The sequence below is a fragment of the Pleurodeles waltl genome, chromosome 11, assembly GCF_031143425.1.
Source record: "Pleurodeles waltl isolate 20211129_DDA chromosome 11, aPleWal1.hap1.20221129, whole genome shotgun sequence".
Taxonomy (NCBI): Eukaryota; Metazoa; Chordata; class Amphibia; order Caudata; family Salamandridae; genus Pleurodeles; species Pleurodeles waltl.
Genome location: NC_090450.1, coordinates 4,966,666 through 4,993,830, shown reverse-complemented (window position 1 = coordinate 4,993,830; position 27,165 = coordinate 4,966,666). Strand labels below are relative to the sequence as shown.

The window sequence follows — 27,165 nt, the reverse complement described above, 5'->3', positions numbered from 1 at the left end:
GGAGTGCTTTGCTGAGACGTTTGCTAGTTATTTGCAAACCAAGGGGCATATTTAAGAAAAGTGGCGCTGCACACACACAGCGCTGCACACACACAGCGCTGCACACACACAGCGCTGCACCACTTTTCTTGCGCCATTTAGCGGCCCGTACCGCCACCATGTGTGTCCCGTATTTAAAATAAGGCGCACCACGGAGCAGGTAGGGGGCAATAGCATAATTTTTTTACGCTATTGATGTACTCGGCAGGAGTAGCAGCAGCATTTTGGGGCCACACCTGCAGAGTACATATGAGCCCACTGTGTTCAATGGAAGCGCCTTTTTAACGCCTGCTCTGAGTAGGCGTTAAAAGTGCCGAAGAAAATGGCGCAAGGAAATCTGTTTTTCGGCCCCACTAATGGGGGAACGCTCCCTTTGCATATATTATGCCTGGCGCATGCATAATGTAGCGCAAAGGGTTACAAAGTGGTGTAATGCATGCAGGTACCACTTTGTACATATGGTGCTGCATTTTTTATCTTCTGGCGCCACATTACCGTAAAAAATGACGCTAATGTGGCATTAGAATGGCACTACAGGCTCTTAAATGTGGCTGATATTCTCTTAGCAATGATTAATACTATAACTCCAAAGAACAAGCCCATGGATAATGTTAAAAACTGATGTTAGCTATACCTACCTCTGGGCATCAAGCTTGGTCAGAAAAGTTCTGCCTTAATATCTCAAACATTTTTAATATCCTTCGCTCAATTTTATTTAAGGAGTTAAATTTGCAATTAAGAATAAACTCAATGGTAAAGAGAAGAGTTTGGGTCTCTTTCGCCTCATACAACGTTAACAAGTAGTCAAAATGCACTCTACTCCTTTCTAAGACCACCCCATCAGCAATACCTTGTCTAATGCTGCTGGTGAATGAGTGAGGTTCAACTGAGCTAGTTGAAGTGAGGGTCTCTCAAAGGTTGCTGCATCACTTAACCCTCTCCATTGGAACATTGCTCAATGTCCAATGAAATCAGACCTTCTACTATCCCTGGTGAATACCAGGACTTTGCCTCTGTGTAAAGTTAAGCATCTGTCAGAGCCCATAAGCACTCTCATCCAAATATCTGGGAGCAAGGTGATCGAAAGGGTAAACAGAGTTGCGGGTATATTCCGTAAGTGCTAGCTTTCACCAAAGCACAGCTCAATCTGTTGACTCAAAATCAATAACATGTCAAAGACAGGCTGATGTTTATATTGGTTGCCTAATTAATGCTACTGTGGACATTTTGGCATTTAAAATAGCCCATTAAAAGACTTAGGGGGTCATTCCGACCCTGGCGGTCCATGACCGCCAGGGCCGGGGACCACGGAAGCACCGCCAACAGGCTGGCGGTGCTTCCAGGGCCATTCTGACCGCGGCGGCAAAGCCGCGGTCAGAAAAGGGGAACCGGCGGTTTCCCGCCGGTTTTCCCCTGGCCCAGGGAATCCTCCATGGCGGCGCTGCGGATTCCGACCCCCTTCCCGCCACCCTGTTTCTGGCGGTTCTTACCGCCAGGAACAGGATGGCGGGAACGGGTGTCGTGGGGCCCCTGGGGGCCCCTGCACTGCCCATGCCACTGGCATGGGCAGTGCTGGGGCCCCCTAACAGGGCCCCATGAAGATTTTCACTGTTTGCTTTGCAGACAGTGAAAATCGCGACGGGTGCAACTGCACCCGTCGCACCCCTGCAACTCCGCCGGCTCCATTCGGAGCCGGATTCCTCGTTGCAGGGCCTTTCCTGCTGGGCCGGCGGGCGCCCTTTTGGCGGTCGCCCGCTGGCCCAGCCGGAAAGCCAGAATGGCATCCGCGGTCTCCTGACCGCGGAGCGGCCATTTGGCGGTGACCGCATGGCGGGCGGCGACCGCCGCCCGCCGCGGTCAGAATGACCGCCTTAATGTAATGGACTTCTGATGTTAAAGCTTCAAAACATTACTTAATAAATGATCATTCCTTTTGACGCCATTGTACAATGGATCTAGGGAGAAAGGGATCCCCAACTTACTTCCCTAAGTACTATCTTCCATTGGGGTTTATATATTTAGACATGATTCAGGACCTCCCTTTTCTTCCTCGCCCTCCTCTTGGTGTGCTCACCAGCTGCTGTCCTGCCCCCTTTCTGATCAGTGTGAAGGTTAGCGAGGTTGTACATGTTGCATCTCACAGGGTGTAGGCTTTCCATCGCTATCTCTCTAATGTAATTCCACGGTGTACACATGTTTTGTAATGTTTACCTAACCTTGACATTTGTTAGCTCAACGTTTATGGGAAACATCAGTTTAATGTTTTGAATAAAATAAATCATGCTTGAATTTGCCAGTGACAGTGTTGGAGTGTTCCTTGAACTGATGCCTGTTCATGATTGTCCATCAAGCTTTGTGTTGCAAGGGATCTCACCCACTGTGTGCAGAGCTGAAGAAGGTTCACCTCCCATTTTTTAGATATCCTGTCTGGGGGTGTCTGTTGTCTTTGTGTTAAGTTCCACCCCAGAGATGTCCAGCCTTTCAGTAGGATGGGGTGTGGGGCTGCCTGTCATTGCTTTCTAGGCGACACAACAAGACTTCAATGAATGCAAGCCTGGTGCACTCCACTGTGGAACATCATCATAGTAGAGATGTGTATTTGTTCATCCTTTTTAGATGTTCAGCAGTGTGGAGGAGCTGCAGCATGGTGTCATAGGGATGCTGTTGGGAGGGGTTCGTCATTGTATAGCTGGGATCTCACTTGGGCTTTGACCATAGATCTAAAGTCTGCTTTGGGGAGCTACGACTTCATCTGACAAGGAAATGATCGTTTGTACAAACACTACGTTTTCTTGCGATGGTGCCCATGTAACGTGTGGACTTAATGCTGCATTCACAGAAATGCCCACTAAGAAAATGTAAACCATTTAGCACTGTGATGGGGACATACTATGCCCTACAAATGTTACTCAAAGACCTGCCTACACCCTACAACAATTGGATTGGCATGGGCCATGGTGGAGCACTGGGCAAAATTAACTTTGTACTCATGAGAGAGTTACCAATCTCAGCTTCTTGGTGCAATAGTCAATTTAGATTACATGGTGACTCTTCCTAAAGATTCCTTGAGGGAAAACTGATGTAACCACTTCAATGATCTCTTTGGAGGTCTTTCTGAAATCCAGGTCCCTCACTTTCGTGCCGGCCTCTCCCATCACCGGTTATTGTTTTAAAAATCAACAATTGGACTGGAGCCTTTGCTGGCTTAGTTATCTGACTCTATATTCCATCTGTGAGAGAGCCTTGCTGCGTATTTGGAATAAAAATGAAGATTAACACTAATATGGTAAATTTACATTTTATGTATAGTCACTTCTAATTTCTACAGTTAAGGCTTGGGATTGGGGGCAAGGGTGTCTTAAAGTACTGACACTACTACCATAAGTCAGGAATGATTAGTGCATAGAGACTTTCCACAACTTTTTTTGTGTGTTTCATGGGTGGTAGAATTAAAGCAATGTATGTGAAACTTCTTGTGTGTGTCTTGAACAGATGAGGGCCCAGCTGCCACGCTTGCGAGTGCCAAATCCGTGTTCAGCCGGAAAGCCCTGGTGAAGATGCAGCCATTGAAAGATGTGGTTGGAAGTGACACATACAAAATAAACAATAAGTATGATGACACGTACACCCCACTTCCGTCGGATGAGATCATCGAGAGAGCGGAGTTCCTCATTGGCCAGGAGGTGTCCTATGATCTACTGGGAAACAACTGTGAACATTTTGTGACCTTGTTGCGGTACGGAGAAGGAGTTTCGGAGCAGGTAAGACTCTTACCTTATGGTTTCGGCAAACAGATGTCCCTGGGTGTGATTACAGCATTTTGTTTTTGTTATGTTTCTGGTAACGGGGCTATCACGCCAGGACCAGGTGAAAACTGAAAATATGAAGTCAATGGCTACTTTTCATGGTCCCTGGTTTGATCCCGTGATAGGCCCAGTCACACGGGTAGGGTACCTCTTTTATTGGGAGAAGGGGGGAATGCTGGGTGGGCGGAATTTGGTGAATCCTTTCCTGCTCTTTCCTGGTCACGCACTGCAGCGCAGCGAGGTGCGTGCTGTGCTGCTTGGCCACACATTTCTGCCCCTTTCAAGTCTCCTTCTTGCATTGCACTTGCTGCCGGGGAAAGGGCAGGTATGTGCCGCATTTAGGGCAATATGGTACATTCCAGCCTTTTCCTCCATGCTGCCGCCCTTTTGGCAGCCTAGTGCCAGCGCAGGGACTCCTTCCTGAACAAAAACAGTCCTCCAGTTTCTGTGTGTGCTGCAGAATACCTAGAACGAGGAAATAATGAGGAGAAATACAAGTATTTCTCTTGTTACGCATCACCTAGGAAGGTGCATCTTTCTGGTGCGTTCCCGGGGCTACCAGTTCTGGTAAGTCTGGAAAGGCCATGGGAGATGTGCGGGAACTTCCACGCAATGTCCATGGAATGCCTTCCCAGGCAGAGTAGGGCAGTGCAGCTGTTTGTCTCAGCTGCTTTACTCCAGATTTACGACACGCAAGGTGGCCTTGCGTGGCTTCATAAACGAAAGCTTGAGCTGGGCAGGAGAGCCTGGCATTGTCGCTTCTGCATTAGACAAGAGGGTCAGACGAGCGAGGATGAAGAATGTGTGACCAGCTCGGTTGGAGAAACTGCCCTTCGAGTTTCATCTCAATGAAGACCACCTGAGATGATTTCTAAGGTGTGGGCCTCGCACATCCCAAGTGTGCCACAGCTTCACTTCTGTGGATCTTAAAATGCAATTTAGATGAGGACTTTAGCAGTTCTCAAGTTTCTCTTGCAGGACCACTGCTCACCTGTCCTCCTCTGTTCAGAGCATCTGTCTGGGCATCTGTCAGTGTCTTCAGAGCATCTGAGCTTTAGTGATGCTGTGAACCCCACCCCGATGTCCCTGAAGGCGCAGTAAAACTTCATTTCGATTTTTATGGGCTCATTATGTCTGCAGACATCGTTCATTGTTTTATAGGTGCTTAGGGTCTGGAACCCACGGACTGTGCTACTGGGGTTCAAGTGTCTAATGAGGGGAGCACGCACTGTTTTCCCGTCGTGTTTGGTTGCTCTCTCCGGTCCTCCCCTTCTCCCTGGGGGTGCCTGGTCCCCTGCTTGGTTTAGCCGGGTCCCCTGTGCAGGGGTGTAGGAGACAATACATTTCTGGGGGGGACAGGGACAGCCTTGGGGACTTTCAATCAACCATATACAAATTGCTTTTTGTTTGCGAACTGCAGGCTTCGATAAATGTACACAATCATATAGTTTGGACATGAAATAAGGAGAAAGGAAGGCATGCTGTCACAGTCTGAAAGTATCTTTTATTGTTATTTACATTCACAAAGTAATTAGCTCAAATGTGAAAATAACATGTTGATTAACCTTGCATCTTCATGCACCAAGCAAATCAAGGTAGGAGGGTAAAAAGGAAGAACATACCCTTTGCGCCCCACACCCATCATGCCCTTCGCCTCATGCCAATTGGAACCGCACTGGAGAGATCAAAAGCGATTAGGTACAACAGTTGTAAACTGTGCTAGGAAACCGTAGTTCTAATAACACTTCTACTCCTGTGTGTGATCTTGGGCAGCTCAGCTCCACATCAGTCGTAACTAGGAGCATTTCAACTGAAGACGCTCTTGGAGTCACAGGCTATATAAACATGGATTCTCTAATCTCTGTATAAACTGCAGTCACTAATTTCCTTATAATCGGCTGTTTGTGATGCACCAACTCACTGATATAACGAAAAGACATTCACTGATTATAAAGAAAATACATCAGAAAATGACTATGATAGGGTTATTACAGTCGAGTTCTGACATTACAATGCCTTCTGCCAGAGCTAGCAGCCAAGGTGGAAGGCAGATCAGGTCACAGAGCAGAATTAATGCAGCTGTTTAAAGCAACAAATAGAATGTTTCTTTTCTTTCTTCTGTTATACCTTAATAGCTTGGAATGACAGAAGCTATACACTAAGGTTTTAAGTGGTTTGTGGGAATGTTGGTGCTGTGACCATGTATTATATGGGGTAAAATACCCCGTGCGGATGTAAGGATATTGCAAGTCACCTTGAAGTTCATACCTTATAAACAAGCATTGGCAAAGCCAATAGGTCTCGCCTATGCAAGTTCTATTGCCTTTGCCAATGTGTTTTGCCATGCTGTACACTAGTAGGACTACTATTCAGCATGGCTCAAAGTTAATGTCATAAAGGAGAATGATGTGTCATCGACTGCTGTGGCGTAGTGTCATGGAGTAAGTAGAGTGTCCTAGAATGGAGCAGTAAACTACCTTTAAAGGAACAGGGGTCACTTGAATAAAATGCAACACCACTCCCATAAACAATGATATTTAAGCAGTATGCAAATGGAATATTTCATACATTTATTCAATCAAAATATAAAAGATCAAATGTAGTGGGAAAACATCAACAGGGGAAATCGAGAAAGACTGCTATGCGGGCATTTCACAAGTTATCTGGAAGACCCAATGTCACCAATTACAAGAAAAATGTAAAAAGTCACCTATATAGTACAGTGGTTCGTAGGAGGCTGGCCTGGTTTGTAGTGGGTAACTATGGTACTTACACCTTATACCTTGTAAAGTTATCCCTTGTTAGTGAAATTTAGGCAGTGCCTATAAGCCAGGCTCCCTAGGGGTAGCTGTAGCTGAGCATCCAAGGCTTATCTAGGAGACATGTAAAGCTCATGCAATACCACTGTCGTCACACAATACTCACAAACATAAAAGCAAATACTCAGTGTTACAAAAATAAAGGTACTTTATTTTAGTGACACAAATGCCAAAAATACTATAGAGACGATACTCCCTTAGGAGGTAAGTAATACACCAATTATATACACTAGTATGCAGCAATAGCAATAAAACAGTTAGAAAACAGTGCAATTAGTGAAAATCACAATGGTTAGAAATGGGCCTGGGGGAACACAAACCATATATTAAGAAAGTGGAATGCAAATGTCTATCCCTCTTAGGCAAGTGTGGTGTGTAGAGGGGCGCCGGGAGTATTAGAAAACACCAAAGGTAAGTAAATAGAACCCACCCAGAGCCCAGGAAAGCAGGAGTAAATCACAGTAACTTTCCTAGAACACACAAGAACACGAGAAAGAACATAATGCAAGAACCAGAAGAGACTTCAAGACACAAAGGGTGGATTCCTGGACCTAAAGACCTGTTGAAGAATGGGACTAAGTCCAAGAAGCACAGAAGAGTCCAGGGGGGACAGGAGCCACCGCAAACCCGAATCAAGGTGCAAAAGAAGAACCACTGGTGAAGAACAACAGTCAGTACTGCACCCAAGAAGATGGATGTGGGTTCCTGGTTGGTGCAGATGATATCCCACACCGGATGGATGATTGCAGTCTGGTTTGCATCGCTGGATTCCACCAACAAGCCTTGGCACACGCAAAACTCACGGTTAGCGGAAAGTGGCACTGCCCGGGACCAGGAGGGACCTGGTGGACTCTACCCAGGAGGGGGAGTCAGAGGGGGCTCTCAGCAACTCGGAGAGCCCACAGAGGACCAGGCAGCGCACACAGGAGTCCCCCAGCACGGGGACAAAGGAGTTGCAAAAGGAGGCCCACGCAGAACAAAAACAAAGGATCCCACGCCGCCAGAGAACCACTCAGAAGGCTGTGCTTCGCATGAAGGAGTGCTGGGGGCCGGAGCTACATTATGCACAAATAATTTAGTAGAAGGATGTCCACAAGCCTTGGCAACTGAAAAACATGTGGTGCACAGGGGTACTGTCTTGCGTGGAAAGGCAAGCTCTTACCTCCACCAAAGCTGGACAGTAGGATGTCAGGACCATCGGGACCACTTCAGTCCACCACCTGTGATGCAGAATCCATGTAACTCGTCAGGAGAGGGGAACCACGCAGATGGTCATCGTTGCAGAGAGGTGCCTGCTGAAGCAGGGGAGTGACTCCTTCACTCCAAGGAAGATTCCTTCATTCTTCTAGTGCAGGCTGAAGACAGGCTGTCCTCTGAGGATGCACAACTGGGAAACAGTTACATTTGCTGGCAAGAGCTGAAGATACAATGTTGCAGAAGTTGTCTTTGCTTCTATGTTGCAGTGTGTGGAGTTCCTGGAGGGCCTAGATGCAGTTTCTTTGGTGAGAAGGTGAAGTAAAGGATGCAGAGGATTGCAGCTGGAGTCTTGCAATCCGAATCTGAAGAACCTCCCAAAGGAGAGATCCTAAATAGCCCTGAAAGAGGGATTGGTCAGGTATACAGGTAAGCACCTATCAGGGGACGGCTGCTGGCATTGGCCACTCAGATGCTTCCAGAGTTTGCTGCCAGCTTGGAATCCAAGATGGAAAAACCCAGGGACCCTCTGGAGGAGCTCTGAGTGCCACACCTGGGGTGGTGATGGACAGGGGAGTGGTCACTCCCCTTTCCTTTGTCCAGTTTCGTGCCAGAGCAGGGACTGGGGGTACCTGGACCAGTGTAGACTGGATTATGCAAGGAGGACACCAAATGTGCCCTTCAAAGCATTTCCAGTCGCATGGGGAAAGAAGCTACCCCTCCAAAGCCTGTAACACCTATTTCCAAAGGGAGAGGGTGTAACACCCCTCTCCCACAGGAAATTCTTTGTTCTGCCTTCCTGGGCTTGAGCTTCTCAAGCAACAGGAGGGCAGAAACCTGTCTGAGAGGTGGCAACAGCTGGGGCTGCCTGGAAAACCTCAGAAGGCTGGAATGGCAATACTGGGGGTCCTCTAAGGAACGCCCAGAGTGGATGAAATCATACAACCAATGCTTGCAAAAGCCTTGGGGTATGATTCCAACATGTTTGATACCAAACATACCTATGTTTCGGAGTTACCATTATGTAGCTGGACATAGGTAGTGACCTATTTCCAGTACACATGTAAAATGGCATCCCCACACTCACAAAGTCTGGGAAAATGGTCCTGAAGGTCGTGGGGGCACCTCTGCTAGTGCAGGGGTGCCCTCACATACAGGTACTCTGCACCCTGCCCTCAGGGCTGGAGGGCCTGCTATAGGGGTAACTTATACGTGACCTGGTGCAGTGTAACTGGCAGTGAAAGGGTGCTTGCACCTTTTTACGCAGGCTGCAATGGCAGTCCTGCAGAAGCCTTTGCATGGGCTCCCTATGGGTGGCAAAAGAAATGCTGCAGCCCACAGGGATCCCCTGGAACCCCAATGCCCTGGGTACCTAAGTACCATATACTAGGGACTTATAAGGGGGCACCAGTATGCCAATTTTGGGTGAAATACTGGGTTACCAGTATGCAACAACCATATTTTAAGGGAGAGAGCATAACTACTGGGGAATTTGATTAGCAGGATCCCAGTAGACACACTCAAACACACCGGCAAACAGGCCAAATGTGGGGGTAACCAAGCTAGAAAGAGGGTACTTTCCTTCAAGGTTAGCATCCACAATAATGATTTACAAGCTTTTATACACCGACTTTTACATGAATGACTCAAATATTGAATCAAGAAGTCATTATCTCATAGTACCTATGCTTATGCCAACTTATGTACAATATCCCAAATTCAAGTCAAGTCAAGATACTTTATATTTCGATCCCCTAGACAAGTATCAGGATCATCCTAAGCCTTCATTAAGCTTGAGTTAAAAGGGTTACAGAGTGCTTGTAACCAAAATGGCAAAGATAAATCTGACTCACGTCTCATATGAGTGAGAATGCAATCAACGGAGATCTGAATCTCTAATCAAGCACCAATGCCATAAAGTAGTAGTAGAGTGGAGTAGTGTCACAGTGTAATAGGGTGTCGTAGAGTGGAGTGGCAGAGTGTCGTAGAGTGGAAAGGCATAAAGAAGAGTGAAATGGTACAGAGTGAAGTAAAGTAACATGAAGTGGCATAGAGAAAGTTGGGTAGAGTATTGATGAGCATAGTACATTGTTGTATAGTAAAGTGGGATACAGGGTTGTGCAGTGGCGTAGAGTAGAGTATCATAGATTGAAGTGGCATAGAGTGGCGTGGAATGGTATAGAGTGTAGTAAAGTGGAATGAAGTGGCATATAGGGAGTTGTGTAGGGAGTTACAGAGTGGAGAAAGTGTTAGAGTTTAATGGAATAGAGTGTCTGAGTCTAGTATCATGGAGTGTAATGTCAGAGTGAAGTGTCAGAGTGAAGTGTCAGAGTGGAGTTGGGTTGTCTAGAGTGAAGTGGCATAGAGTACAGTGCTGCAAAGTAGATTGACGTAGAGTGTGGTGGTATAGAGTGCATTGATTTTGAGTAAAGTGGTGTAGAGTGCATTGGCGAAGACTGCACTGGTTTAGCGTACAGTGCAGTGGTGTAGAGTGGTGAGAGTAGAGGGGAGCAGAGTGGAGTGGCACATCATTTGCAGTGGCGCCGAGTGCAGTAGGGGAGAGTGCTGTGTCATAGAATGATGTAGTGCATGGTAGAGTGGAGTGGCACATCATAGACTGCAGTGGTTCAGAGTGCTGTGTCATAGAGTGGTGCGGTGCATCGTGGAGTGGTGCAAGGTAGAGTCGACTGGTGTAGAGTGGAGTGGTGGAGTGCAGAGATGCAGAGTATAGTGGCATAGAGTGTAGTGGCATATAGTGCATTGGTGTAGAGTGCAGTAGAGTGGCATATAGTTGAGCGGTGCAGAGTACAGAGGAGTATAGTTCAGTGGCAGAGTGCAGTGTTGCAGAGTAGAGTGTCATAAAGGGCAGTGGTGTAGTGTAGAGTGGCAAAGAATGCACTGGTGTAGAGTGCAGTGACGTAGAGTGATGCAGAGTAGAGTGGCGTAGAGTACAGTGGTGCAGAGTAGAATAGAGTTGCATAGAGTGCCGTGGCATAGAGTAGACTGCTGCAGAGTACAGTATAGTGGTGAAGAGTAGATTGTTGCAGAGTGGAGCATAGTGATGCAGTAGCATAGAGAGGTGCAGAGCAGATTGGAGTAGCACACAGTACATTGGAGTGGTGCAGGGTAGATTGAACTGGCATAGAGTGGAGTTGTGCAGATTGCAGTGGCATAGAGGAGATGATTTCAAAGTAGAATACAGTGCCCTACATTGGAGTGGTGTAGAGTAAATTAGAGTGCAGTTGTGCAAAAAAAGAAGAGTGCAGTGGGACAGAGTACAGTGGCATTGAGTGCAGTGGTGCAGAGTAGAGTGGCATGGAGTTCAGTGGCAGAGTGCAATGCTGCAGATTAGAGAGTCGCAGAGTACAGTGGTGTATTGTAGAGTGGCATAGAGTGCAGTGGCATAGAGTGCTGTGGTGCAGAGTACAGTGGCATTCAAAGCAGTGGAATAGAGTGCTGTGGTGCAGAGTAGATTGGCATAGAGTGCAGTGGCATAGAGTGCACTGGTTTTGAGTAAAGTGGTGAAGAATGCACTGGCAGAGTGCAGGGGTGTAGTGTACAATGGTTAGAGTAGAATAGCATACATTGCAGTGGCATAGTGTAGAGTGCTGCAGAGTAGAGTGGTGTAGAGTGGAGGGGTACAGCATAGGTTGCAGTGGCGTAGAGTAGCACAGAGTGGAGAAAAGTGGTGTAGTGTGCAGTGGCACAGGGTGGATTGTTTCAGAGTAGAGTAAAGAAAAGATAGAGAAAAGATAATATACTTCAATATGCTGAAGTATGTAACGATCACAACAAAATAAATAATAACGCTAGGCATAATGACCCAAAATGAAATATGGCTTCTCCCAGTTAGCCAAGCTGTAATCAAGCCCTTCATTACCTAGATAACAAAACATTAAACATAAATGTTAGAAAAATATACCCTTCTGTAAGGAAATGCCTCCTTGGCATGGTTGCCCCCTGACTTTTTGCCTTTGCTGATGCTATGTTTACAATTGAAAGTGTGCTGAGGCCTGCTAACCAGGCCCCAGCACCAGTGTTCTTTCCCTAACCTGTACTTTTGTATCCACAATTGGCAGACCCTGGCATCCAGATAAGTCCCTTGTAACTGGTACTTCTGGTACCAAGGGCCCTGATGCCAAGGAAGGTCTCTAAGGGCTGCAGCATGTCTTATGCCACCCTGGAGACCTCTCACTCAGCACAGACACACTGCTTGCCAGCTTGTGTGTGCTAGTGAGGACAAAACGAGTAAGTCGACATGGCACTCCCCTCAGGGTGCCATGCCAGCCTCTCACTGCCTATGCAGTATAGGTAAGACACCCCTCTAGCAGGCCTTACAGCCCTAAGGCAGGGTGCACTATACCATAGGTGAGGGTACCAGTGCATGAGCCTGGTACCCCTACAGTGTCTAAACAAAACCTTAGACATTGTAAGTGCAGGGTAGCCATAAGAGTATATGGTCTGGGAGTCTGTCAAACACGAACTCCACAGCACCATAATGGCTACACTGAAAACTGGGAAGTTTGGTATCAAACTTCTCAGCACAATAAATGCACACTGATGCCAGTGTACAGTTTATTGTAAAATACACCACAGAGGGCACCTTAGAGGTGCCCCCTGAAACTTAACCGACTATCTGTGTAGGCGGACTAGTTTTAGCAGCCTGCCACAAACCGAGACATGTTGCTGGCCCCATGGGGAGAGTGCCTTTGTCACTCTGAGGCCAGTAACAAAGCCTGCACTGGGTGGAGATGCTAACACCTCCCCCAGGCAGGAGTTGTCACACCTGGCGGTGAGCCTCAAAGGCTCACCTCCTTTGTGCCAACCCAGCAGGCCACTCCAGCTAGTGGAGTTGCCCGCCCCCTCCGGCCAGGCCCCACTTTTGGCGGCAAGGCCGGAGAAAATAATGAGAAAAACAAGGAGGAGTCACTGGCCAGTCAGGACAGCCCCTAAGGTGTCCTGAGCTGAAGTGACCCTAACTTTTAGAAATCCTCCATCTTGCAGATGGAGGATTCCCCCAATAGGGTTAGGATTGTGACCCCCTCCCCTTGGGAGGAGGCACAAAGAGGGTGTACCCACCCTCAGGGCTAGTAGCCATTGGCTACTAACCCCCCAGACCTAAACACGCCCTTAAATTTAGTATTTAAGGGCTACCCTGAACCCTAGAAAATTAGATTCCTGCAACTACAAGAAGAAGGACTGCCTAGCTGAAAAACCCCTGCAGAGGAAGACCAGAAGACGACAACTGCCTTGGCTCCAGAAACTCACCGGCCTGTCTCCTGCCTTCCAAAGATCCTGCTCCAGCGACGCCTTCCGAAGGGACCAGCGACCTCGACATCCTCTGAGGACTGCCCCTGCTTCAAAAAGACAAGAAACTCCCGAGGACAGCGGACCTGCTCCAAGAAAAGCTGCAACTTTGTTTCCAGCAGCTTTAAAGATCCCTGCAAGCTCCCCGCAAGAAGCGTGAGACTTGCAACACTGCACCTGGCGACCCCGACCCGGCTGGTGGCGATCCAACACCTCAGGAGGGACCCCAGGACTACTCTGATACTGTGAGTACCAAAACCTGTCCCCCCTGAGCCCCCACAGCGCCGCCTGCAGAGGGAATCCCGAGGCTTCCCCTGACCGCGACTCTTTGAACCTAAAGTCCCGACACCTGGGAGAGACCCTGCACCCGCAGCCCCCAGGACCTGAAGGACCGGACTTTCACTGGAGAAGTGACCCCCAGGAGTCCCTCTCCCTTGCCCAAGTGGAGGTTTCCCCGAGGAACCCCCCCCTTGCCTGCCTGCAGCGCTGAAGAGATCCCGAGATCTCTCATAGACTAACATTGCGAACCCGACGCTTGTTTCTACACTGCACCCGGCCGCCCCCGCGCCGCTGAGGGTGAAATTTCTGTGTGGACTCGTGTCCCCCCCGGTGCCCTACAAAACCCCCCTGGTCTGCCCTCCAAAGACGCGGGTACTTACCTGCAAGCAGACCGGAACCGGGGCACCCCCTTCTCTCCATTCTAGCCTATGTGTTTTGGGCACCCCTTTGAACTCTGCACCTGACCGGCCCTGAGCTGCTGGTGTGGTAACTTTGGGGTTGCTCTGAACCCCCAACGGTGGGCTACCTTGGACCAAGAGCTAAGCCCTGTAAGTGTCTTACTTACCTGGTAAAACTAACAAAAACTTACCTCCCCTAGGAACTGTGAAAATTGCACTGTGTCCACTTTTAAAACAGCTAATTGTCAATAACTTGAAAAGTATACATGCAATTTTTATGATTTAAAGTTCCTAAAGTACTTACCTGCAATACCTTTCAAATGAGATATTACATGTAGAATTTGAACCTGTGGTTCTTAAAATAAACTAAGAAAAGATATTTTTCTATACAAAACCTATTGGCTGGATTTGTCTCTGAGTGTGTGTACCTCATTTATTGTCTATGTGTATGTACAACAAATGCTTAACACTACTCCTTGGATAAGCCTACTGCTCGACCACACTACCACAAAATAGAGCATTAGTATTATCTATTTTTACCACTATTTTACCTCTAAGGGGAACCCTTGGACTCTGTGCATGCTATTCCTTACTTTGAAATAGCACATACAGAGCCAACTTCCTACACCTTCTAATAGATAAATTGTTGTGTGAAAAGGTAAAATCTGGGCTCAATCTCGACTTCACTGTTTCACCAACTGATGTGATCTTAGGCAAATACAAATATTGTGTTTCACAGAGTGTCCTTTCTAGTCTGCAGGCGCCAGGGTGAGTGGGGCTCTGTTTCCTCTGTGGATGTCTTCCTCATTGTCCTGCAGCGCCTCTTGAAGGTATCCTGCAATGCTCCTCTTCAAGGCGGCAGGTGATGCAGACAGTAATCATCCAAAACTCTTTTCTCCTCCTCATGCCCTTTGTTCTTATGAGCACCCTTAATGCCCACAGCTGTGAACAGGACAAACAAAAGGGCAGAGGGCGCAGGGGGCTTCCGGACTCACCTTAATTCTGTTACCATCAGATTGGAGGATGGTCGGCACAGGGCTATTATAAGTAGTGCTTTTGTGCGCTAATGGCCCTCTGAATAATAGAAGTGAGAGGGGAAATTCTTTCGTCCCCTTGTCCCCCCCCACCTTCGTCCCCCGTGTCTCCCACCCTCCAAAATCTGGGGGGATACATCCTCTGCGTCCCCCACACTTCCTACGCCCATGCCCCTGTGGCCAGTTACCCAGGGTGTCGCTTACAACGGGTGTAGAGGTTTCTCAGATGTTTCCCCAGCAGGAATTGCAGCTGCGACTCTCTAATTGTCAAGAGAGCCACATCACACTTAATTTACTTACAATAACGTGCGCTTGTTTCATCACTCACCATCCACCGCGTGCCATCACTCAGGGCAAGAGGTGCCCTCCTCGCTGGGTCCATGTGGCACGGATGTGCCGCCTCTGTGTGCCCTCCCTGAGCCACAGCACGGACACGCCATCTCCTGAGGAAGGAACAGTCATGATCTGTGCTGTTCCAGGGGCCACTGTGCTGGAGCATAGAGGCTAAAAGATGTTAAGGGCTGTCCAGAGAGGAATCTCATTCAGCCGCATCAAGGAGAGTCCATGTCAGTGCGCAAAGTGCCTGGATTAAGAGACTGAGGTGGGGACGCCTGCAGGCACGGGTGCATAGATTGAGGCAGAGGGCCCGGCAGGCACGGCTGCATAGATTGAGGCAGGAGTGCCTCTAGGTGCAGGTGCATAGACTGAGGCAGGAGTGTCTCTAGGCGCAGGTACATAGAATGAGGCAGGAGTGCCTCTAGATACAGGTGCATAGATTGAGGCCGGAGTGCCTCTAGGCACAGGTGCATAGATTGAGACAGGAGTGCCTCTAGGTACAGGTGCATAGATTAAGGCAAGAGTGCCTCTAGGTACAGGTGCATAGACTGAGGCAGTGCCACATCTAGGCACAGGTGCATAGATTGAGGTAAGGCCACATCTAGGCACAAGTGCATAGATTGAGGCAGGAGTGCCGGCACAGGTGCATAGATTGAGGCAGGAGTGCCTCTAGGCACAGTTGCATAGATTGAGGCAGGAGTGCCTCTAGGTACAGGTGCATAGATTGAGGCAAGGGCACTTGCAGGCACAGGTGCATAGATTAATGCAGGAGTGCCTTTAGGTACAGGTGCATAGACGGAGGCAGGTCCACATGTAGGCACAGGTGCATAGACTGAGACAGGGCCACCTGTAGGTACAGGTGCATAGATTCAGGTAAGGCCAGATCCAGGCACAGGTGCATAGATTGAGGCAGGAGTGCCTCTAGGTACAGGTGCATAGACTGAGGCAGGAGTGCCTCTAGGTACAGATGCATAGACTAAGACAGAGCCACCTGTAGGTACAGGTGCATAGATTCAGGTAAGGCCACATCTAGGTACAGGTGCATAGATTGAGGCAGGGGCCCCCAAAGACACAGGTGCATAGATTGAGGCACAGGTACATAGACTGAGGCAGGGCCCCTGAAGGCACAGGTGCATAGACTGAGGCAGGGCCCCTGAAGGCACAGTTGCATATATTGAGGCAGGGGCCCCTGCAGGCATGGGTGCATAGATTGAGGCAGAGGGCCCTGCAGGCACGGCTGCATAGATTAAGGCAGGAGTGCCTCTAGGTGCAGGTTCATAGACTGAGGCAGGAGTGCCTCTAGGTGCAATCAATCAATCAATCAATCTATTTGTAAAGCATGCTACATACCCGTGAGGGTTTCAAAGCTCTGGGGGGGGTGCTGCTGCTGCTCGAAGAGCCAGGTCTTGAGGAGTCTTCTGAAGGAGAGCACGTCCTGGGTCCGTCTCAGGTCCGACGGGAGGGTGTTCCAGGTCTTGGAGGCGAGGTAAGAGAACGATCTGCCGCCAGAGGATCTGCGCCAGATACGGGGATGGAGGCGAGGGCGAGGTTGGCGGTGCAGAGATTCCGGGTGGGGGTGTAGAAGCTGAGTCTGCTGTTCAGGTAGGTTGGTCCGGTGTTGTGGAGTGCTTTGTGTGCGTTGGTGAGGAGCTTTAAGGTGATCCTCTTGTCGACGGTGAGCCATTGAAGGTCTCTTAGGTGGGGGGTGATGTGGCTGTGGTGAGGGATGTTGATGATGAGTCGGGTGAAGGTGTTTTTCGATGCGTTGGAGGCGTTGTAGGAGTTTGGATGGGATGCCGGCGTGGAGGACGTTGCTGTAGTCGAGTCTGCTGCTGACGAGGACCTCGGTTACTGTTTTTCTTGTTTCAGTAGGGATCCATTTGTAGACTCTGCAAAGCATGCGGAGGATGTTCTAGCAGGAGGAGGAGACGGCATTGACATGTTTTGACATGGAGAGGGATGAGTCGAGGATGAAGCCGAGGTTTCGTGCACTGTCGGCGGGTGTCGGGGGGGAACCCAGTGAGGCCGGCCACCATGAGTCATCCCAGGCGGAGGGGGTGGGCCCCAGGATGAGAACATCTGTTTTGTCCGAGTTCAGTTTTAGCCGGCTGACTCTCATTCAGTCGGCGATGGCTTTCAGTCCCTCGTGGAGGTTGGTTTTGGCGGTGTGTGGGTCCTTGGTGAGGGAGAGGATGAGTTGGGTGTCGTCGGCGTAGGAGATTATGTTGACGGGCCACTTGTGCAAGGGGGGCCATGTAGATGTTGAACAGCGTCGGGCTGAGGGATGAGCCCTGGGGTACACCACAGATGATGTTGTAGGCCTTGGATTGGAACGGGGGGAGGCGGACTCTTTGGGTTCTGCCGGCGAGGAAGGATGCGGTCCATTCGAGGGCCTGGTCTTGGATTCCTGCTTCGAGGAGGCGGGTTTTCAGAGTGTGGTGACAGACAGTGTCGAAGGCGGCCGATAGGTCTAGGAGGGCTGATGTTTCTCCATTGTCGAGGTGGCTTCTGATGTCGTCTGTGGCGGCGAGGAGGGCGGTTTCGGTGCTGTGGTTTCGTCTGAAGCTGGACTGGGAGGGGTTGAGGATGTTGTTGTCTTCGAGGTACCGAGTGAGCTGTGTGTTGACTATTTTCTCGATGACCTTCGCCGGGAAAGGGAGCAGGGAGATGGGCCGGAAGTTCTTCACGTCTTTGGGGTCAGCCTTTGCTTTTTTGAGAAGGGCGTTGATTTTGGCGTGTTTCCAGCTTTCCGGGAATCTTGCAGTTGCAAAGGAGATGTTGATGACCTTCTGCAGGTGTGGTGCGATGGCTGTGTCTGCTTTGTTGAAAATGTGGTGTGGGCAGGGGTCTGATGGTGATCCGGAGTTGATGGAGTTCATGGTCTTGCGAGTTTCGTCGTCATTGACGCTGGTCCAGGGGGTCAGTTGGCTGGAGCGGGTGGAGTTCGTAGAGGGCGGAGTGGGAGTGTCCGAGGTGTGAAGGGTGTTGAAGCTGTCGTGGATGTCAGTGATTTTTTGGTGAAAGGCGGTTGCTAGGGCGTCGCATAGTTCTTGGGAGGGGGTGATGTCGTTGACGGTGGTGCTTAGGCTGGAGAGTTCTTTTACGATGTTAAAAAGTTCTTTGCAGTCGTGGGCGTTGTTTTCTAGATGGGTTTTGAAGGAGGATCTTTTTGCTAGCCTGATGAGTTGGTGATGTTTGCGTGTAGCGTCCTTGAGTGCTGTGTGGTTGTTTGGAGTGCGTTCATGAAGCCAAGTTTGTTTGAGTTTCCGGCAAAAGCGTTTGGAGGCTTGGAGGTCGTTGGTGAACCAGGTGGCTTTCTTGTTGACTTGGTTGTTGGAGGGTTTCCTGAGTGGAGCAAGGCGGTTGGCGCAGTCGTCGATCCATAGCTTGAGGTTGTGTGTGGCGGTGTCAGGATCAGTGGGGTTGGCGGGAGGTTTCTGGGCTAGGGCGTAGGTAAGTTGATCTTCGGTGACTTTGCCCCAGCGTTGGCGCGGTAAGGTTTTTCGGTGAGGTGGTGTTCTGTTTGTTTCTTGAAGGTGAAATGGATGCAGTGGTGGTCGGTCCAGTAGAGTTTGGTGGTATGATTGAAGGTGACGCGGTTGCTTGTGGAGAAGATGGGGTCAAGAGTGTGACCGGCTGTGTGGGTGGGTGTGTTGATGAGCTGTATGAAGCCGAGGTTGGTGAGGTTGTCGGTCAGGGTGGTGGAGTTGGTGTCGTTGTTTTCGAGGTGAAAGTTCAGGTCCCCGAGGAGGATATAGTCTGTGGAGGCGAGTGCGTGGGTGCTGGCAAGGTCGGCGATGGCGTTGCTGAACGGTGCCCTGGGTCCTGGAGGTCTATAAATGAGTGTTCCTCTGAGCGTGGTGTTGGGGTCGGTGTGGACTTGAAAGAGTAGGAGTTCGGCAGAGCTGAAGGAGTCGTCCAGGAGGGTCTTGACTTTGAGGGTGGCTTTGTGGACGATGGCTATGCCTCCTCCGGTTTTGTTGGTGCGGTCTCTGCAGGAGACCTTGTACCCGTCCGGGATGGCTATGGCGCTGGTCGGACGCTGAGTCGTCGTTCCACCAGGTTTTGGTTAGAAAGGCCATGTCTGGGGTGGTGGATTCGAGCAGGTCCCAGAGTTCGACGGCATGCTTGTGCGGAGCGGGTGTTGAGGAGTATGCAGCGGAGGTGGTTAGTCTTGGTCCTTGGAGTTTTGTGGGCTCTGGTGCAGGTGAAGTTGCAGTTGTGGCAGGAGAAAGGTCTGTGTGTGCTCTTTGGAGAAGCCTGGAAACAGGTGGTGTCTCTGCCGGTGTTGAGTGCGTGGAGGGCGTCGGAGTCGTAGCAGAGGCTGGGGATGTGGTTGTTGCGAGGTTCGGGGGTCTGGCGTTGGGCGCGGTCCAGGCGCAGACGGGCTTGCCTCTGGCGCGCCTCTGGCATGCCCTCTGCACAGTCGCGCAGTCACGCAGCGACCGCCATTAAGAAGGGAGGTGGGAGGGAGGAGCAGCTGGGAGGCTGGAGGAGCGGGCGAATGGTGGCGCAGGGGGGGCAGGGGGAGTGGGCAAAGGAGCGGGAAAAGGCGAAAGGAGGCAAAGGAGCGGGAAAAGGTGAAAAAATAGAAGAGGGCAAAAAGGCCCGAGGATTGAAGTTGGGAAGAGAGGCAAAAGGCTGAGAAAAAGGTAAAGAGAAAAAGAGCAAAAAGGCAGAAACGAGGCACAGAGCAAAAGGCAGAAACGAGGCAGAGAGCAAAAGCGCAAAGTCAGAAACGAGGCAGAGAACAAAAGAGCAAAGGCAGAAACGAGGCAGAGAGCAAAAGGCAGAAACGAGGCAGAGAGCAAAAGGCAGAAACGAGGCAGAGAGTAGAGCGGCAGGCAGAGTGGGAAAGAGGCAGAAAAAGTGGCGAAGAGTAAAAGAAAGGCAGAGAGAGCAGAGGGAGATAGGGGAACCAGAGAGACACTTTAGTGGTCGGGTCCCAGAGGGCCTCGATCCCTAGGAGCAGTGAGGGCGGGAATGGGGAGACATGGGAATGGCTTGGTGGTGCTGTGCGCGGGGAGTGTGCTACCTGGCCAAACTAGGACAGGAGACACTCACCCTAGCGTGTAGGACCGCCATTAAGAAGGGAGGGGGGAGGGAGGAGCAGCTGGGAGGAGCGGGCGAATGGGGCACAGGGGGGCGGGGGAGCGGGCAAACGAGTGGGAAAAGGCGAAAAAATAGAAGAGGGCAAAAAGGCCCGAGGTTTGAAGTTGGGAAAAGAGGCAAAAGGCTGAGAAAAAGGTAAAGAGAAAAAGAGCAAAAAGGCAGAAACGAGGCAGAGAGCAAAAGGCAGAAACGAGGCAGAGAGCAAAAGCGCAAAGGCAGAAACGAGGTAGAGAACAAAAGCACAAAGGCAGACACGAGGCAGAGAGTAGAGCAGCAGGAAGAGTGGGAAAGAGGCAGAAAAAGTACCGAAGAGTAAAAGAAAGGCAGAGAGAGCAGAGGGAGATCGGGGAACCAGAGAGACACTCTAGTGGATCGGGTCCCGGAGGGCCTCGATCCCTAGGAGCAGCGAGGGCAGGAATGGGGTGACATGGGAATGGCTTGGTGGTGCTGTGTGCGCGGGGAGTGTGCTACCTGGCCAAACTAGGTGCATAGACTGAGGCAGGGCCACTTGTAGGCACAGGTGCATAGACTGAGACTGGGCCACCTGTAGGTACAGGTGCATAGATTCAGGTAAGGCCACATCTAGGCACAGGTGCATAGACTGAGGCAGGAGTGCCTCTAGGCGCAGGTACATAGACTGCGGCAGGAGTGCCTCTAGAGGCAGGTGCATAGATTGAGGCAGGAGTGCCTCTAGGCACAGGTGCATAGATTGAGGCAGGAGTGCCTCTAGGTACAGGTGCATAGATTAAGGCAAGAGTGCCTCTAGGTACAGGTGCATAGACTGAGGCAGGGCCACATCTAGGCACAGGTGCATAGATTGAAGTAAGGCCACATCTAGGCACAAGTGCATAGATTGAGGCAGGAGTGCCGGCACAGGTGCATAGATTGAGGCAGGAGTGCCTCTAGGCACAGTTGCATAGATTGAGGCAGGAGTGCCTCTAGGTACAGGTGCATGGATTGAGGCAAGGGCACTTGCAGGCACAGGTGCATAGATTGATGCAGGAGTGCCTCTAGGTACAGGTGCATAGACTGAGACAGGGCCACCTGTAGGTACAGGTGCATAGATTCAGGTAAGGCCACATCTTGGCACAGGTGCATAGATTGAGGCAGGAGTGCCTCTAGGTACAGGTGCATAGACTGAGGCAGGAGTGCCTCTAGGTACAGATGCATAGACCGAGGCAGGGCCACCTGTAGGTACAGGTGCATAGATTCAGGTAAGGCCACATCTAGGCACAGGTGCATAGATTGAGGCAGGGGTCCCCAAAGACACAGTTGCATAGATTGAGGCACAGGTACATAGATTGAGGCAGGGGGCCCTGAAGGCACAGGTGCATAGATTGAGGCTGGGGCCCCTGAAGGCACAGGTGCATAGATTGAGTTAGGTGCCCCTGAAGGCACAGGTACATAGAATGAGGCAGGGGCTCCTACATGCTGAGGCACACAGACTGAGGCAGGGCAGCCTGTAGGCACAGGTCCATAGACTGCCGCAGGGCCACCTGATGGCACAGGTGCATAGATTGAGGTAGGGCGGCCTCTAGGCCCAGGAACAAAGATTGAGGGAGGGGGTCCTGAAGGCACAGGTGCATAGATTGAGGCACAGGTACATAGATTGAGGCAGGGGCCCCTAAAGGCACGGGATCATAGATTGAGGCAGGGGCCTCTGAAGGCACATGTGCATAGATTGAGGCAGGGGCCTCTGAAGGCACATGTGCATAGATTGAGGCAGGGGCCCCTGAAGACACAGGTGCATAGATTGAGGCACAGGTGCATAGATTGAGGCACGGGTGCATAGATTGAGGTGGGGCCCCTGAAGGTACAGGTGCATAGATTGAGGCAGGGGCCCCTGAAGGCACAGGTGCATAGATTGAGGCAGGGGCCCCTGAAGGCACGGGTGCATAGATTGAGGCAGGAGTGCCGGCACAGGTGCATAGAGTGAGGCAGGAGTGCCTCTAGGCACAGTTGCATAGATTGAGGCAGGAGTGCCTCTAGGTACAGGTGCATAGATTGAGGCAAGGGCACTTGCAGGCACAGGTGCATACATTGATGCAGGAGTGCCTCTAGGCACAGGTGCATAGACTGAGGCAGGTCCAAATGTAGGCACAGGTGCATAGACTGAAACAGGGCCACCTGTAGGTACAGGTGCATAGATTCAGGTAAGGCCATATCTTGGCACAGGTGCATAGATTGAGGCAGGAGTGCCTCTAGGTACAGGTGCATAGACTGAGGCAGGAGTGCCTCTAGGAACAAATGCATAGACTGAGGCAGGGCCACCTGTAGGTACAGGTGCATAGATTCAGGTAAGGCCACATCTAGGCACAGTTGCATAGATTGAGGCAGGGGCCCCCAAAGACACAGTTGCATAGATTGAGGCACAGGTACATAGATTGAGTTAGGGGCCCCCGAAAGGCACAGGTACATAGAATGAGGCAGGGGCTCCTACAGGCTGAGGCACACAGACTGAGGCAGGGCAGCCTGTAGGCACAGGTCCATAGACTGCCTCAGGGCCACCTGATGGCACAGGTGCATAGATTGAGGCAGGGGCCCCTGAAGCCACAGGTGCATAGATTGAGGCACAGGTACATAGATTGAGGCAGGGGCCCCTGAAGCCACAGGTGCATAGATTGAGGCACAGGTACATAGGTTGAGGCAGGGGCCCCTTAAGGCACAGGTGGCTAGATTGAGGCAGGGGCCCCTGAAGGCACAGGTGCATAGATTGAGGCACAGGTGCATAGATTGAGGCAGGGGCCCCTGAAGGCACCGGTGCATAGATTGACGCACAGGTACATAGATTGAGGCAGGGGCCCCTGAAAGGCACAGGTACATAGAATGAGGCAGGGGCTCCTACAGGCTGAGGCACACAGACTGAGGCAGGGCAGCCTGTAGGCACAGGTCCATAGACTGCCTCAGGGCCACCTGATGGCACAGGTGCATAGATTGAGGCAGGGGCCCCTGAAGCCACAGGTGCATAGATTGAGGCACAGGTACATAGATTGAGGTAGGGGCCCCTGAAGCCACAGGTGCATAGATTGAGGCACAGGTACATAGGTTGAGGCAGGGGCCCCTTAAGGCACAGGTGGATAGATTGAGGCAGGGGCCCCTGAAGGCACAGGTGCATAGATTGAGGCACAGGTGCATAGATTGAGGCAGGGGCCCCTGAAGGCACCGGTGCATAGATTGACGCACAGGTACATAGATTGAGGCAGGGGCCCCTGAAGCCACAGGTGCATAGATTGAGGCACAGGTACATAGGTTGAGGCAGGGGCCCCTTAAGGCACAGGTGGATAGATTGAGGCAGGGCCCCCTGAAGGCACAGGTGCATAGATTGAGGCACAGGTACATAGATTGAGGCAGGGGCCCCTGAAGGCACGGGTGCATAGATTGACGCACAGGTACATAGATTGAGGCAGGGGCCCCTGAAGGCACAGGTGCATAGATTGAGGCACAGGTACATAGATTGAGGCAGGGGCCACTGATGGCACAGGTGCATAGATTGAGGCAGGGGCCCCTGAAGGCACAGGTGCATAGATTGAGGCACAGGTGCATAGATTGAGGCAGGGGCCCCTGAAGGCACCGGTGCATAGATTGACGCACAGGTACATAGATTGAGGCAGGGGCCCCTGAAGCCACAGGTGCATAGATTGAGGCACAGGTACATAGGTTGAGGCAGGGGCCCCTTAAGGCACAGGTGGATAGATTGAGGCAGGGGCCCCTGAAGGCACAGGTGCATAGATTGAGGCACAGGTACATAGATTGAGGCAGGGGCCCCTGAAGGCACGGGTGCATAGATTGACGCACAGGTACATAGATTGAGGCAGGGGCCCCTGAAGGCACAGGTGCATAGATTGAGGCACAGGTACATAGATTGAGGCAGGGGCCACTGATGGCACAGGTGCATAGATTGAGGCAGCGGCCCCTGAAGCCACAGGTGCATAGATTGAGGCACAGGTACATAGATTGAGGCACGGGTGCATAGATTGAGGCAGGGCCCCCTGCAGGGTTGTGGTTTCCCACTCAGACACTGATGCAAAGCATCACTGATTGCAGGCACTCTACCTGATATTAGCATCAGCTCCTTATTGAATGAACGTTCCCCACCATATGATGACGTCACTGCCCCGCAACCACCAGATCTCAGCCAGTGACGTGGTGTCCGCAGTAAACACACTGGAAGCATCAATGGAGAATGTCACTTTGCACAGAGACCTATGTGTTTTATAGTTTTGCCCTTTAACCGGCTGGTCACTTTAGAGGCAGAAAAATCCATCTTTTTTTTTATTAAAGTGTTATTTTTTTTTCCAGGCCAACCGGGCGATCAACGCCATTGGGTTCGTCTCGGCCGCCGCGGGCGCCTTCTCGCTCCTGGGCTTGTTTCAGAACCGGTCGCGACAGCGGCATTATTAGAGTCGCGACAGGACCCGCACCCCGCGGGCAGCGGTGACATTGCTGCGGAATGAGGCCGCTTTGGGACAAAAGAAAGTCTGACGAGTTCATCAAGAGAACATTTTAACTGGAAAATAAAAATGGTAAACTGATTGGAAATCTGGAGGCAGAACGAACCCCGACATCTTCATGTCTTCCAACCAACTTTAGCCAACAGCTGGAGGGTCCAACCGAGGAGCCGATGCATTGTAGGGGGCGCTGCTCTCGAACAAACCACACAACACAGGTTCTACCTTTCAGGGACACACTTTTGAATTGTTTGAGGATACCTTTGTTTAATGCACTGTTTATTTTACCTGAAAATAAATCTTCAGGAGTTCAGCTGCTTACAACTTTGTAAACCTGGGGTGTGGAGTTTTCACGTTTGCCAGCTGTTCTACTCACTCGTGGCTGACACAGGGGTTGATCAGTCTCTTATAACACATCGGGCACGGCTAGTGCCTCTACAGACGGCCTCAAAGCACATGACGTATGCACCGACGGAAAGGGGTCCCTTTTCGCTGGAAGCAACAATCTGCAATGCTGTGCACATCACAAAAGTGTCGCTGTAAGCCAAAACCGTGTCCTCTGGGACGAAGCAGTATCTTTGGTTTTTAATGAATTTGCTTTTTACTCACAAGAGACTTAAATGTATTTGCCTTGTGGACATTTTTGTGGTATTTTTTGTACAAGTGTGCACTAGCCCAGTGCCAGTATGATTACAAGTGTGTGTTTTCTAAACTGCAACACAGGTTTTAAACACTGTATCATGGTTCATACTTGAATTTTACACGTGATTATTTTAATATGTGTGACTCTAGCGCATTACTTGACGGTGCTTTAACTGAAGACTGAATGTGATGGTGTGTTATTCACGCTGAACCCTTTTTACTCTGGGGTTAATTTTAAATAAAACAGAAGCCAACACTTTATGGACTCCTGTCGTCAGTGCGCGTCCTTGAATGTAATTGTGTAATGTTAATGCCACAAAGTTAAGTGCCTTGAAGCACGATGCAATACTTCTGGACGCTGTATCCTCCGTTCACTCTTTCGCTGCTCAAATTTTACTCATTTTGACTATTTCACTATTTCCAGGCAGAACTTGAAATGTTTTGAAACATTTGAGCTCTCATTAAAGCGCCTCGATTCAACAAGAGGGCTAGTTGAATGGACGCGCCTTGAAACCATTTGAAAAACGAGTTCAAATTATTTTTTATTGGAACTCAGTCATGATCACTACAATTTGTCATAAAATGACCTCAGTGGAAACGTACAATACAATCATTGTGACTGGTAATAACTAAGAGAAAAACCACTAGTAGTCTAAAACTGGATTTTTAGACTCGTTAAGTCTGTCCTGGTCCTTCTGAGCGTCCACATTTCGTTGGTGAGTTTGTCTTCGGTTGGGGCTGAAGATGGTTTAGGGCTCCAGGCTTTCCTCGGAGGGTTCAATATTATATCATCATTTATATCGAGCATTCTTTTAAGATTGTCTCAAAAATAATGTTAGCTTGGCTTCCCCTTTAAATTGTGTTTTAAAATCTAGAGAGCAAGCCTTTCTCTTCATTAAACTGTGTTAAGATTCCCTCTTGGTGTTTGTGTCCATGATCCGAAGAGGGGGTGTTTGACTCTTCCCAGAGAGTGGGTGTGAGGGGCCTTGGCTTGCGCCCTCAGTCGCCACCTTGGACCTCAGTGCTGAGGCTACGTTCAGAAGACTGAGTCACCTTGCACCATGGTGCAAGGGTGCCTGCGTTGCATGTAGGACTGTTGTGCAGGAAGGCCTCCTTCCTGCACAAAAACAATCCCTGAGGCTGATTCCTCTTTCTTTGTGTGGAAAAAAACGAGAACTTGAGGATATTTTTCCTCGTTGCGCCTCGCCCCGGGAGGCATAAAGTTTTAGACCATTTCCATGTTTACAAGGCCTTGTAAATCTGGGGATGCGTGAAGTCCATTGGTTTTGAGTGGGAACACTCACGGCAACGCCAATGGAATGCGTTCCTGGGGCAAAGCAATGTAACGCAGCAACTTGCGCTGGTTCTCTTACCCCAGATTTATAGCGCCTTGCAGGGACTCATAAATCTCACTTTGAGGCAGATTTATGAAAAGTGGCGCTGCCCCTAGTGCAACACCACTGTTCTTGTGCCCCTTAGCGCCCCTCTAATGCCACCATGTGTGTGCCATATTTAAAATACCATGGCGGTAGTCAGGGGGACTAGCGTCATAAATGTTTGACACTAGTCTGGCGCTTTGCAAGAACAGAGTCAAAAAAATTTACGCTAATCCTGCAAAGCACCCAGAGGCCCATTGAAAACAACGGCAGCCTCTTTTTAAGGTCTGCTCTGAGTTAAAATGCCGATAAAAATGATGCAAAGAAATGCCTTAGATTTCTTTGCACCATTTCTTCGGCTCCTCTAGCACAGTA

The 27,165-nt window shown here is 50.2% G+C and overlaps 1 protein-coding gene across 1 annotated transcript in view; it reads left to right on the top strand.

Moving 5' to 3' along the window:
- The window catches only part of PLAAT1 (phospholipase A and acyltransferase 1), a 43,310-nt gene extending 17,637 nt beyond the window's left edge, over positions 1–25,673 (top strand). Inside the window, exons 3-4 of the mRNA XM_069212762.1 lie at positions 3,532–3,800; positions 24,624–25,673. Coding sequence (XP_069068863.1) covers positions 3,532–3,800; positions 24,624–24,725 — 371 coding nt within the window. The 3' untranslated portion in view covers positions 24,726–25,673. The remainder of the gene's footprint in view (positions 1–3,531; positions 3,801–24,623) is intronic.
- Positions 25,674–27,165: the final 1,492 nt, after the last annotated feature.